Genomic DNA, 13992 nt, shown 5'->3' with positions numbered 1-13992 from the left:
GGAATGCTGAAACCAGGTTGCCCTTGGTGCTGTTTTGTCTAGTGACTGCCCTGCCTCATCCTTTATCTGCTCAGACTCTAAAACTGCTGTTGCTGCTAACTATATTTATCGTTAATGTAATGTGGCTCTTGTATCCCACTAACTCTCACAAAAGTGGTTCAGAGCGGGAAACAAATCAGAAAAATAAAATAACTAAAAAGCTGGAAGAAAAATTAACCAAAAAAAATGTCTTAAAGAAGTTTTCAAATTTTACGGAGAGAAGAGTAAGCAATAGAAGAACGCCAAACAGATGGAAGAGATAACGAAAAATGAGGGGCTTGGTAAGTGAAAGTGTCCTCAAGATAACGTTTATACCTAACTCCTGAAAAATAAGGTAGAAACAAACAAAAAGGATCTCTGCTCTGTTAATACTATTAGGAACATAAGAGTAGCCATACTGGGTCAGACCAATGGTCCATCTAGCCCAGTATCCTGTTTTCCAAACAGTGGCCAGGCCAGGTCACAAGTACTTGGCAGAATTCCAAATCGTGGCAGCACTCCATACTACAAATCCCAGTGCAAGTAGTTGCTTCCCATGTCTGCCTCAATAAGAAACTTGTCCAGACCTTTTTTAAACCCAGTTACGCTAACCGCTGTTACCACATCCTCTGGCAAACACTTTCAGAGCTTAACTATTGATTTACTTCTACTCGTTCTATACCACTCAGGATTTTGTAGACCTCGATCATATCTCCCCTCGTCCGCCTCTTTTCCAAGCTGAAGAAACCTAACCTCTTTAGCCTTTCCTCATACGAGAGGAGTTCCATCCCCTTTATCATTTTGGTCGCTCCGCTTTGAATCTTTTCTAATTCCACTGTATCTTTTTTGAGATACGGTGACCTGAACTGAACACAATACTGAAGGTGCGGACGCACCATGGAGCGATATAAAGGCATTGATATTGATGGTAGGAAATGAAAAATAAATTAAGAATATAAGCAGGAACAGAACCATCAAGCATTTGAAATATAATACAGGCCAGTTTAAACAAACAACGGGCCTGGAGTGGCAACCAATGAAGAGAAATGAGAGCGGCGGAAGCACTGTGTGATCTTTTGATTCTCGATATAAGCCTGGCTGCTGTGGTCTGCCAGATTTGTAGCTTTGAGCGAAGTTTTGCCTGCTTTTTCTTCTGCATAACTGCTGTATTCTGAAAGAGTCTGAAAATGTTAACTATTCAGTAAAGAATTTGTACAACTTAGGATGTGTTTTGTCACTACATATATATAAAAATACTTAGATCAACGTTACACGCTGTGTCTATAGCTGTTCCAGTGAGAAAGATGCATTTAAATGAAAGGAGAAGTGCTCTTGTTAAAACACTAATGAAGGCATAGTGGGTTTGCAGAAACCGAGATTCAATTTATTGTGTTTGTACAGAGTACAGAAACCAATTCCATTTCCTAGCTAATTCACTTTGAGATGCTAGAAGACTAATGAATGGACAATGAAAGGAAATGTTAAGACATGAAAAACCTCACCATCATTTGCAGCATCCTGAGCAAGTACAATAGCCAGTTAAACCTTATTGTTGAACAAATATAAAATGACACATTATTTACTACTGTTATTTATTTGGATTTTGCTCACACCTTTTTCAGTAGTAGCTCAGGGTGAATTACATTCAGGTACACTGGGTATTTCTCTGTCCCTGGAGGGCTCACAATCTAAGTTTGTACCTGAGACAATGGAGGGTTAAGTGACTTGGCCAAGATCACAAGGAGCAGCAGTGGGATTTGAACCGGCCAACTCTGGATGTCAAGACTGATGCTCTAACCATGAGGCCACGCCTCCACTCTTAAGGGCTCTATTTAGGGCCCCTTTTATCAAGTTGTGGTAAAAGGGGGCCTGTGGTAGCATTGGTGTTTGGATTTGCCATGTGCCAAGGCCCCCTTTTACTGCTGCAGGTAAAAGGTTGTTTTCGGTCAGAAACGCGCCGGGGATGGAAACTACTGCCAGGCTCCTGCAGTCGTCCCAATTTGGTGTGCTGCAAAGCGGTGGTAGCTCTACCACCATATTGTAAAAGGACCCCTTACTGAGCTGTGGTAAAATAGTAGTTGTGCTATTCTACTGTACAATAATTTATCACGGGATTCACTAACCTGTAGTACCTCAGTACCGTGATGAGTCAATCCTGTGGCACATATTTTTTTACGGGGCTACAGCTGGAAATATTGTGGAACACTTAGGGGTCCTTTTTACTAAGTCACGCTAATGGATTTAGCGCTTGCTAATGTTTAGCGTGTACTAAATGCCATGCAGTCCATAGGAATAATGGACTGCAGGCTACAAGTTGGGCTTACTATCTTTGAAAGGCCACAACAGTAGCAAATAAAAAATATTCCCCATTCCAGAATCCACCCCCCACCCCAATCCCTTGTCAAAAGTCCTTACCTGCCCATCCTGGAACCCTTGCCAACAGCTATTGCAAGGTTTTGCAGGGTAACTGGGGGGCAAGAATGATCCCAAGGTGCTTCTATACCATACCATACCATATTCAGGAAATCTAGACTGCCCAACTTGACATTCCGTCCTTTAGATTGTAAGCTCCTTTGAGCAGGGACTGTCCTTCTTTGTTAAACTGTACAGCGCTGCGTAACCCTAGTAGCGCTCTAGAAATGTTAAGTAGTAGTAGTAGTAGTATTGCAAGGTTCTGCAGGGTAACTGGGGGGCAAGAATGATCCCAAGGTGCTTCTGCCCTAGTAACTCCTTCAGTCAAAATAGCTGCCTTAGCCCTTATGGGGTGGTGAGAAGGGAGTCATGCTTACAAATATTGTGCCAACAAGAGAAACAGGAAAAAACATCTATGAGGAAACAAAATGCAACATGGAGTAGAAGATGACTCACAACTCTCAAGATGGGAGTAGCAGTAAAAAAAGTATTGAGGCACCAAAGTGAGACCTGATACGTGTTTCGGTGGACAGGCCGCCTGCTTCAGGGGTTGCAGAACTTGGTTAAGTCACTGCTCTGTGTAGGGTAACTTAAGTATCATGCATATGTATGTGTACACAGCAAATGCAGTAGTGTAAGAGAGCTGCAAGATCCAACACAGTATCGACATTTCATTGGATCTTACAGCTCTCTTACTCTACTGCATTTACTGTGTACACATACACATGCATGATACATAAGGTACCCTACACAGAGCAGTGACTTAACCGAGTTCTGTGACCCCTGAAGCAGGCGGCTTGTCCTCCGAAACACAGACCCATGTCGGGTCTCACTTTGGAGCCTCAATTAAGACTTTTTTTTACTGCTACTTCCATCTTGAGATTTGTGAGTCAATCTCTATGCCAAATACTGTGTGCCATGCATACCTATATTATTAGGATAATCCAAATAATAAATATCACTGTTCCAGGAACTCGCAAAATTTGGTAAGAAAGGATTTTATGAAGGTCGAATTGGAAAAGCTATTGTAGAAACAGTGCAGAAGAATGGTGGAACGTTGACATTAGATGACCTGAAAAGCCATACCACCGAGAAAGTAAAGCCCATCTTCACGACTTACAAGGTAAAATCATTCAGGATTCTATATCCTATTCTTAAACATTTCTATTATTCCTCTGTTAATGGAAGAGTATTTGGGTTAAATGAAAATCTTAACTGCTGTTAGTATTACTTCATTATAACTAGAAAAGTAAGGAAACTCTCTTGTTAAGTATATTTCTGTCAAGTTGAAACAATTTTTACTTAGGCGCTAGACGTGTTTTAAGAGGAAAAGGCCTTGAGAAGCCCCCAGCTCAATTATAGCTTCAGGGGCTGGACTTCTTCATCATCGGCCCAGTAGTTGCAAAAGTGAGCATGCAATCTTAACAAATCTTATAGATTACTTAGCTTATATCGTAGCTCGCTTATTCTCTGCTCATTTCGCTTCTTATATGAATCTTGCGGTCTTCCACCAAAGAATAAGGAGGCTAGGGCTTTTCAGCTTGGAGAAGAGACGACAGAGGGGAGACGTGATAGAGGTGTATAAAATAATGAGTGGAGTGGAACAGGTGGATGCGAAGCGTCTGTTCACGCTTTCCAAAAATACTAGGACTAGGGGGCATGCGATGAAACTACAGTGTAGTAAATTTAAAACAAATCGGAGAAACTTTTTCTTCACCCAACGCATAATTAAACTCTGGAATTCGTTGCCAGAGAATGTGGTGAAGGCGGTTAGCTTAGCAGAGTTTAAAAAGGGGTTAGACGGTTTCCTAAAAAACAAGTCCATAAACCACTACTAAATGGACTTGGGAAAAAATCCACAATTCCAGGAATAACATGTATAGAATGTTTGTACGTTTGGGAAGCTTGCCAGGTGCCCTTGGCCTGGATTGGCCGCTGTCGTGGACAGGATGCTGGGCTCGATGGACCCTTGGTCTTTTCCCAGTGTGGCATTACTTATGTACTTATTCTTTGAGGAGTAAAAGGAACTGTGGACTCTACACCGTCTTTTCCTGTGAGCAGAAGAATGGGGCCAAAACTGCATAGAGAGATTTCAAAAACGCCAATCTACTTACGTACTTTACTCCTCCAATCTAATCATGTTTCCGAGAATACTCCTTATCAGTGCAGTTAAAAGTACTCGTGAACCCACGCATACTTATTTTTGCTGGTAGGGGAGAGAGGAGAAGAGGATAGTTTTCAGCATTCCCGTTTTACCCAGTTAAATAGCCTTTAACCAGGTCAGAGGCCTTGAAAATTGTCCTTATAGCAGTGCAAGTCCATCTTCTTCCTCAGAAGTCTTCTTTACAAGATTTTAAACTCATTCATGTATCAAGAATTTTGTAATAATTAAAGACATGACGACACATAAACTGGATTTCTGCCTGTCCGTTTTAAGAATAAAATAGCCATCTCCCAATAAATTGAAAAGAGTCTCTCTGGTTGAATAAAGGATTCAGATCCCAACAGTGTAATATGACTTCCTGGCAGAAATTAAAGCAATCATACCTAAGAAACATAATGCCACTTTATAAAGGAATAAATTATTTATCCACTTAAATGTGGTAGAGCTGACGTTTGGGCTAAGGCACTTATCACCATTAAGTATAATGATGTTGGCAAATACAAATGAAATTTGGGAACTCCCCAAATATTTTTTTTGCTTGGACCTGCCCTTGTCTATTCTTTTTAGTGCTTCAAATTTCTACTCAGCAGCAAGAACAACTTTTTTTTTTCACTTGCCATTGCAGCAAAAGTGGGTTTACAGGTACTGTAGCAAGATCCACAAATAGCTGGCTCAGTATTGTTATTAAGATGAAATTGGGAAAATCCAATACTTATTCCTAGGATAAGCAGCATAAAGTCTGTTTTAATGTTCTGGGATGTTGCCAGGTACTTGTGACCTGGATTGGCCACTGTTGGAAACAGGATGCTGGGCTTGATGGACCTTCGCTCTGTCCCAGTATGGCAACACTTATGTTCTTATATTCATTGTTATAGAATAGCGCTCAGCAAATTCATATTGGTGGCAAATTATTGACACTAATTGGCTCATTTAGTCTATTTATTTGGGTACTCATCTTGGATCGGTGCCCAAATGTATATAGAGGGGCATTTTCGATATGACATCTAAATCTAACTTTGGACGTTTTCCTAAAAGCATCCAAAATTCAAGTGGGGAATATAGCCATTTTCAAAACAGAAAAATGTCTCTTTTTTTCCCCCCAAAATGGTATTTGCTAGATGTGTTTGTGCTCTGTGCATTTTTCTTTTTGGTCTATTTTTGAAACCCCCCCCCAAAAAACATCCAAATGAAAAATGCACAAAATCAAGCCATTCGGATGTAGGAGGAGCCAGCATTCTTAGTAGACTGGCCACACAGACATCCCAGGAGAGCAATGGTGTACCCTAGGGGGCCCTGTAGTGGACTTCATATAAATGCTCCCAGGTACGCATCTCACCATTGCTCCCTTATCTTGTCTTCTGAACCCCCTAAACCCATCCAAAACCCACTACGCCTAACTGTATATCATTACAATAGCCCTTATGGGTGAAGGGGGCTCCTATATGTAGGTACACTGGTTTTCTGGTGAGTTTTGGAGGGTTCACAGTTTCCATCACAAGTGTAAAAGGTAGGGGGAGGCCTGGGTTCACCTGCCTACAGTGCACTGCACCCACCACTAGACTACTCCAGGGACCTGCATGCTGCTCTAATGGATCCGAATATTACATCTGAGGCTGGCAGAGACTGGTAGGTAATATTTTTAATCACATTTTTGGGGGGATAGGAGGGGGTTAGTGACCACTGGGGGAGTAAATGCATCCATTCTGCAGCCCCCCCATTACCTCTCCACTCTCATCTCTCCCTATATTCCTCCCCGTGAACTCCGCTCACTGGACAAATCTCTCTTGTCGTCCCCCTTCTCCTCCACTGCTAACTCCAGACTTCGTTCCTTTTCCCCTCGTGGCACCTTATGCCTGAAATAGACTTCCTGAGCCTGTACATCTAGCTCCATCTCTACCTGTTTTCAAATCTATGCTGAAAACCCACCTTTTCACCACTGCTTTTGGCAACTAGCCACTACTCAATTGCCCTCCCCTTGTTCCTTCTCACCCAGTGCTTCCCTCGCCCTTAATTGTCTTGTCTGTCTGTATTTTTAGATTGTAAGCTCTATTGAGCAGTGACTGTCTCTGTCAGTTGTTCAGCGCTGCGTGCGTCTGGTAGCGCTATACAAATGCTAATAATAATAAGGGGAGGTCATCCCTGATTCCCTCCAGTGGTCATCTGGTCATTTGGGGCACCTTTTTTTGCCTTATTCGTAATAAAAACAGGTCTAGCTCAAAACATCTAAGTTTTAGTCCTGGACGTTTTTGTTTTGTTCCATTATGGCTGAAAAACATCTAAGTCTTAGGAACGCCCAAGTCCCGCCTTGAACACGCCCCTGGCATGCCCCCTTGAGATTTAGACGTCCTTCTGTCGGACTTCAGAGAAAAATGTCTAAAAAGAGGTTTCGAAAATACTGATTTGGACGTTTTTGTGACTTATGTCACTTTTTGGATGTTTTTCTCTTTTGAAAATGAGCCCCATAGTGAATTTAAATAATAAAGGAAACCTGAAGAGTCTAGGGCGCCTACAGAGATGGCCTTCCCTTTAACAGACTCACATCATAGGTTTCAATTTAAACCTCTGAAACCAAGTGCAGTGTAAAACAACTCCCTAATGGAGAAAATAACACTGCAGCCAAAAAAATCAGAGGAATATTTTTAAATTAGTAGGTGAAGTACTAAGTTAATAACATATCCCTTGAAAACTAACCACCGGAACAAATAATCAGCAATTGAAAAAAACGTGCACAGCAAAAAAATGTAGTCACTTAGGGCCCCTTTTACTAAGCCGTGTAGGCGCCTACTCACGCCCAACGTGCGCCAAAATGGAGTTACCGCCCGACTACCGCGTGGCTCTTGCGGTAATTTCATTTTTGGTGTGCGACCGATACGCATGTCTGAAAAATATGTTTAATTTTCTGGCGCGTAGAAAACGCGTGCCAAGTGGCATCTGACACATGTAGGTCATTACTGCCTAAATTCTTTACCGCTAGGTCTATGGCTGGCGGTAAGGTCTCAGACCCAAAATGGACGTGCGGCACACCTATGCTCGTGAGCATTGCTCCTGGCTTCTTTTTAGCGCATCAGATTAGTGTGCGTGCATCCTGGCTGCTTAGCATATTTTATCATGCTGTTTAGAGGGGGTTAGCGCTACTACAACACTGCTCATATCTGCGTATATTAACTCTGATCATGACCGCACTGCTATCTGCGCTGCTACAGCGGTGGAATGGCGGTATTTTGAGAGTGATATCCTGAATAGCACCAGGTTTTGATCATCAGCACATATATGTTTGAAGTCCTGAGGATTAACTTATTGTTAGACCAATTCAAGGTGTAGTTATAGTATACTACTTACAATGTCAACATAATATGTAATAAACATTTTAATAGACAGCATAGGGTGTCAGCAATGATGGAACATATAGATAGACTAGTAAAAAAGGCCAGTTTCTGACACAAATGAAATGGGCGCTAGCAAGGTTTTCCTCGGCTCCCCTGCAGCCACACATCTTCAGCAACCCTCCTCTCCCCCTGCAGCCACCCATGTCCAGCGACCCTCCTCTCTCCCCTGCCCCCCCTCCAGCCACCCATGTCCAGCGACCCCCTGTCCCCCCTGCAACCACCCTTGTCCATCGACTGTCCTCTCTCACCTGCCCCCCTCTAGCCACCCATGCCCAGCGACCCTCCTGTCTCTCCTGCCCCCCCTCCAGCCACCCATGTCCAGCGACCCTCCTCTGGACATGGATCAGCTGTGAGGCATGTTTCCCCCCCCCCCCGGGTTCTGAAGTTGACATCATAATGGCTACGGTGATGTCAGCCTGATCTACGGAGCCTAGCAGACCAACTTGGAATGAGCCACAGTCCCAGGCAAGTCAGAACATTGGAGGTGAGAATTATTATATAGGATAAGATATAGAGTAACAGGAGTAAGAAAATAAGAGGACTTATTTAAATCAGCATTTGGACATTTTGCTTGCAAAAACATTCAGATCGTTATTGTAGAAACCTGTGCTGCAGATGTTTACCTATGCAGTTCGTCTGCAGTGCATCCAAATCACAAGGAGGCATGTTGGTGGGGGGGGGGGGGGGGGGGGGGGAATAGGTCATTCCTAACACTTGGCCGATTTTCTGCCATAATGGAACAAAACCAAAATGTCCACAACTAAAACTAAGATGTTTTGAGCTACAACTGTTTTAATAACAACTTGCAGGCTTGTTTTCGAAAGAGAAGGATGCCCATCTTTCGACACAAATTACAAGATGGGAGTACTTCTCACAGGGTCGCCCAAATCAGCATAATCGTAAGCAGATTTTGGGCGTCCTCAACTGCTTTCTGTTGCGGGCACGACCAACGTTCACGGGGGCGTGTCGGAGGTGTAGCGAAGGCGGGACTGGGGCGTGCCTAACACATGAGCGTCCTCGACCGATAATGGAAAAAAGAAAGGTGTCCCTGACAAACACTTGGACGACTTTACCTGGTCCTTTTTTTCTTATGACCAAGCCACAAAAATGTTTCCTAAATGACCAGATGACCACCGGAGGGAATCGGGGATGACCTTCCCTTACTCCTCCAGTGGTCACTAACCCCCTCCCACCCTCAAAATTTTTTTAAAAAAATATATTTTTTCCAGCCTCTATGCCAGCCTCAAATATCATACCCAGCTCCCTGAGAGCAGTATACAGGTCCCTGGAGCAGTTTTAGTGGGTGCAGTGCACTTCAGGCAGGCGGACCCAGGCCCATCCACCCCCCCCCCACCTGTTACACTTGTGGTAAATGTGAGCCCTTCAAAATCCACTGTACCCACATGTAGGTGCCCCCCTTCACCCCTTAGGGCTATGGTAGTGGTGTACAGTTGTGGGGAGTGGGTTTTGGGGGGGTTTGGGGGACTCAGCACACAAGGTAAGGGAGCTATGCACCTGGGAGCAATTTCTGAAGTCCACTGCAGTGCCCCCTAGGGTGCCCGGTTGGTGTCTTGGCATGTCAGGGGGACCAGTGCACTACGAATGCTGGCTCCTTCCACGACCAAATGGCTTGGATTTGGTCGTTTCTGAGATGGGTGTCCTCGGTTTCCATTATCGCCGAAAATCGGGGACGACCATCTCTAAGGACGACCTACATTTCGCAATTTGGGCATCCCCAACCGTATTATCGAAACGAAAGATGGACGCCCCTTTCGATTATGCCCCTCCACACCACAAAAAGCACCCTAAATGACCAGATGGCCACTGGATGAATAAATGAATAACCCCCCTGTGGTCACTGACCTTCTCCCATCCCCTGAAGATGTGAAAGAAACCGTACATACCAGCCTCTATGACAGATTCAAATGTTATAGCCAGTTCTATTAGAACAGCAAGCAGGTCCTAGGGCTTCTGGTTGATGCAGTTCACTGTGGAGAAGGGAATCCAGGCCCATAATCCATTCTAAGTGCTGTGGTGGAAAATGTCAGCCCCCCCAAACCTACTGTATCCACATATAGGTGATACCTGCAGATATAAGGGCTATTGTAGTGGTGTATAGTTGGGTGCAGTAGGTTTTTGGTGGGTTTTGAAGGGCTCCCCTTACAAAATAAGGGGGTAATGGTGTACCTGGGACTTTTTATGTGAAGTCCACTGCAGTTCTGTCTAGGGTGACCCACTGCTCTGCTGGGATGTCTGTGTGGCCAGTCTACTAAGAATGCTGACTCCACCTACATCCCAGTGGGTTGATTTTGTGTATTTTACACTTGGACATTTTTTTTTCAAAAATGGACCAAAAAGATAAACACACAGAGTACAAAAACATCTAGCAAGTAGCCATTAAAAAAAAAAAAAGATAGAAGTTTTGCTATTTCAAAAATCACATTATTCGGCATTTGTATTCTGGACATTTTGACTTAGACATCATATCGAAAATGCCCTTCCACGCCAGCTAAGGTAGGACTGGATAAACCTGTCCTGCTACAGTATGTGCGGCTGGCATCACTCCTTGTCTGTGTGTGACTAGCAAGTTAGTTACTTCTTCCTTTAAAGGCCTGGTTGAAGAGCCAAGCTTTCACCTGCTTCCTGAAGTAGAGATAGTCTCATGTTAAGCAAAGCCTTTCAGGCCTCCTATTTTATAAGCTTTTTTTTGGAATTTCATTTGAAAATAGAAAATCATAGTAAACAAGTCATGCCTTTAGCTGTTCAATGCTATGGAATTCAAGCATTTTCTACCTGATATTCAGCTGCTGTGGTGAGTTATATCCAACACCAGTATCCAGTTTTCTGGGTATAATAGGCAGAGCCAGAAGTATCCAGATAAAGGTGAGGTTTTTATTTTTAGGTGATGTTAAGTGCACCTGTGTGACCAGCATCAGGTGCATTTGACTGGCATAAGTGTTCACACCTAACTTTATGCATTTATCTAGTATTCTATAAAAGGAAAGTAGACGCCTTCTGTATGCATATTACATAGACTCCTACAGAAACACACACCAGACTGAAAGAAAAAGTTCCACCCAGAACCTGGCAAGGCTGTGGTCCAAAATAATCCAACTGATGTCCCCCCCCCCCCCCCCCAACATGCCCTAAAAATTTGGTATGGATAGGATTCCAAGCACAAACACACATGCACTCAAATAAGGTAATCTGATAAGCCTTCTTTCCTTTTGAGAAAATACGCCAACAAGTAAGTTAGTCATATATATATGTGAATAAAGTCCAGATAATCTTATCAGTAAGAACTCATAATGTTATTTTTGCTGTATTGAATTGCAGACATGGTGAGGACTGACCCTTGAACTAATTAGCTATAAAATGAAGACGTAAAAGGAACAGAGATCAATTTCTCTTGAGTCACTGCGCATCTGGCATAAATGTTTTGAAACAGAAGGCCAAGCTTCAGTAGAACACTGGTTACTTATAGATGGAAGCTGCTTTTTGAGTGGATATAAATGGAATTCTTGTGATGCCACACCTGTCTTGAAATAGCTAAGCAAAAAGACAGATGTTGGTTATAATATTAAGTTAACTATTTTTTCTGTTATTTTTGCATTGGTTGATAGGGATATGTTTTATTTTTTTTATGGCTCTTAGATAATATTGTAGTCAACTATAACTTTAAGATGTTTTATTTATTTATTCATTTATTGTTTTATTTTTTGTGTGTTTTGCTATTGTTGTATTTCTGTATACAAATGTTGTATTCTACTTTGGTAGTTTCATAGGAAAGGTGGGATACAAGTTATGTAAATAAATAAATGAGATGTGGCTCTGTAGAATTTGAAATCAGGTGCGGCAAAGATATAACATAAGGAAAGGATTCCCATGTCATTGCAAATGAAAGCTGATGCTTGAACTTGCCCTTGCAACCTGTGTCAAGTGTTAATGCTGTGACATTTGTGAAATAAATTGAATGGGAATGCAATATTCAATTGGTAAGACACATAAGAACATAAGAATAGCCATACTAGGTCAGATCAATGGTCCATCTAGCCCAGTATCCTGTTTCCAACGGTGTCCAAGCCAGGTTACAAGTACCTGGCAGAAATCCAAATAATGGCAACATTCCATGCTACCAATCCCAGGGCAAGCAACATCCTCCCCATGTCTGTCTCATAAGTATATAAGTACATAAGTGTTCCCATACTGGGACAGACCGAAGGTCCATCAAGCCCAGCATTATGTTTCCAAAAGTGGCCATTCCAGGTTAAAAGTACCTGGCAAGATCCCAAAACAGTGCAATACATTTTGTGCTGCTTATCCTAGAAATAAGCAGTGGATTTTCCCCAAATCCATCTTAATAATGGCTTATGGACTTTTCTTTTAGGAAGCTGTCTAAACCTTTTTAAAACCCTGCTAAGCTAACTGCTTTTAGCACATTCTCTGGCAACGAATTCCAGAGTTTAATTACATGTCGAGTGAAGAAATATTTTCTCTGATTTATTTTAAATTTACTACTTTGTAGCTTTATTGCGTGCCCTCTAGTCCTAGTATTTTTGGAAAGAGTAAACAAGCAATTCATGTCTACTCATTCCACTCCACTCATTATTTTATAGATCTCTGTCATATTTCCCCTCAGCTGTCTTTTCTTCAAGCTGAATAGCCTTAGCCACTTTAGCCTTTCCTCATTGGGAATTCATCCCATTCCCTTTATCATTTTTGTCACCCATCTCTGTATCTTTTCTAATTCCACTACAGCTTTTTTGAGATGCATTGACCAGAATTGCACACAGTATTCGAGGTGTGTTCGCACCATGGAGTGACACAAAGGCATTATAACGTCCTCATTTTTGTTTTCCATTCCTTTCCCAATAATACCTAACATTCCATTTGCTCTCTTAGGGGCCCTTTTACAGAGCAGCAGTAAGCCCAACTCAGGCTTATCTTTCGCTCTTCCAGGACTACCGCCGGACCAACGTGGCCACTGGCGGTAGCCCCACCCCAAGCGACAGGGAGCCCTTACCGCCACCCATTGAGGCTCCTGCACTAACCTGGCAGTAACCGGGCAGAGCGTGGTGATGCCCGATTACCACTGCCATTCCGGGAGGAGGGGGCTTCTTTTTCCTCCAGAAATGGCGTGTGCTTGGGGTGGGACTACTGCCAATGGCCATGTGTGTCTGGGGGCTTTTTACCTGCTGCGGTAAAAAGGGCCCTGGCGTGCGGGAAAAATGGCCCCCATTGGTATCACAGGACCCTTTTTCCCTCAGCTTGATAAAAGGACCCCTTTGCTGCCACCGCACATTGAGCCCATAAAAACTCTGAGCAGAGAAAGAGACAAACATTTGGACTTGATTCAAACCCAATATGTTTCATTGTAAAGGGTGGAATTTACATACTAGGAGAGAATACACTGGCGAACCAGTTTGAGGTGAAGAAGCTCTATTTAGTGAACTGAATCCTAGGATTGTGAAAGTTGGCATATGTACAGAACTAAAATGTTTGAAGTGACCCCAAAGTCCTTAGCTCAGGATACAAACAGTAGAGCTGCCCAAATTGAATACAGTTAAAGGATAAATATCAAAATTAACATGAATATTACCACTTTGGGTTGATATTCAAAGAGATTTAACGTGCCAAAAATGGCTCCTGACTGGTTAAATCACCTGTTCGGGGCTAACCAGTCATTTTCATTGACATGTGGAGGGGCATAATCGAATGGGGACGACCATCTCTAAGGGCGCCCATCCCTAAGTATGTCCGGCGAAGGGGCGGGGAAACCCGTATTATCGAAACAAGATGGGCATCCATCTTTCGTTTCGATAATACGGCTGGGGATGCCCAAATCCCAACATTTAGGTCAACCTTAGAGATGGTCGTCCCCAGTTTTCGGTGATAATGGAAACCGAGGACACCCATTTCAGAAACGACCAAATCCAAGCCATTTGGTCGTGGGAGGAGCCTGCATTCATAGTGCACTGGTCCCCCTGACATGCCAGGACACCAAACGGGCTC

At 43.1% G+C, this 13992-nt stretch overlaps 1 protein-coding gene across 1 annotated transcript in view; it reads left to right on the top strand.

Annotated features, from left to right (window-relative positions):
- The window catches only part of LOC115478741 (glutathione hydrolase-like YwrD proenzyme), a 65850-nt gene that overhangs the window by 14719 nt on the left and 37139 nt on the right, over window positions 1–13992 (top strand). Inside the window, exon 6 of the mRNA XM_030216310.1 lies at window positions 3401–3553. Within this exon, the coding sequence (XP_030072170.1) occupies window positions 3401–3553 (153 nt within the window). The remainder of the gene's footprint in view (window positions 1–3400; window positions 3554–13992) is intronic.

The sequence above is a fragment of the Microcaecilia unicolor genome, chromosome 10 (assembly GCF_901765095.1).
Source record: "Microcaecilia unicolor chromosome 10, aMicUni1.1, whole genome shotgun sequence".
Classification (NCBI taxonomy): Eukaryota; Metazoa; Chordata; class Amphibia; order Gymnophiona; family Siphonopidae; genus Microcaecilia; species Microcaecilia unicolor.
Note: the sequence above shows the minus strand (reverse complement) of the source record. Positions and strands in the feature narration are given on the sequence as shown.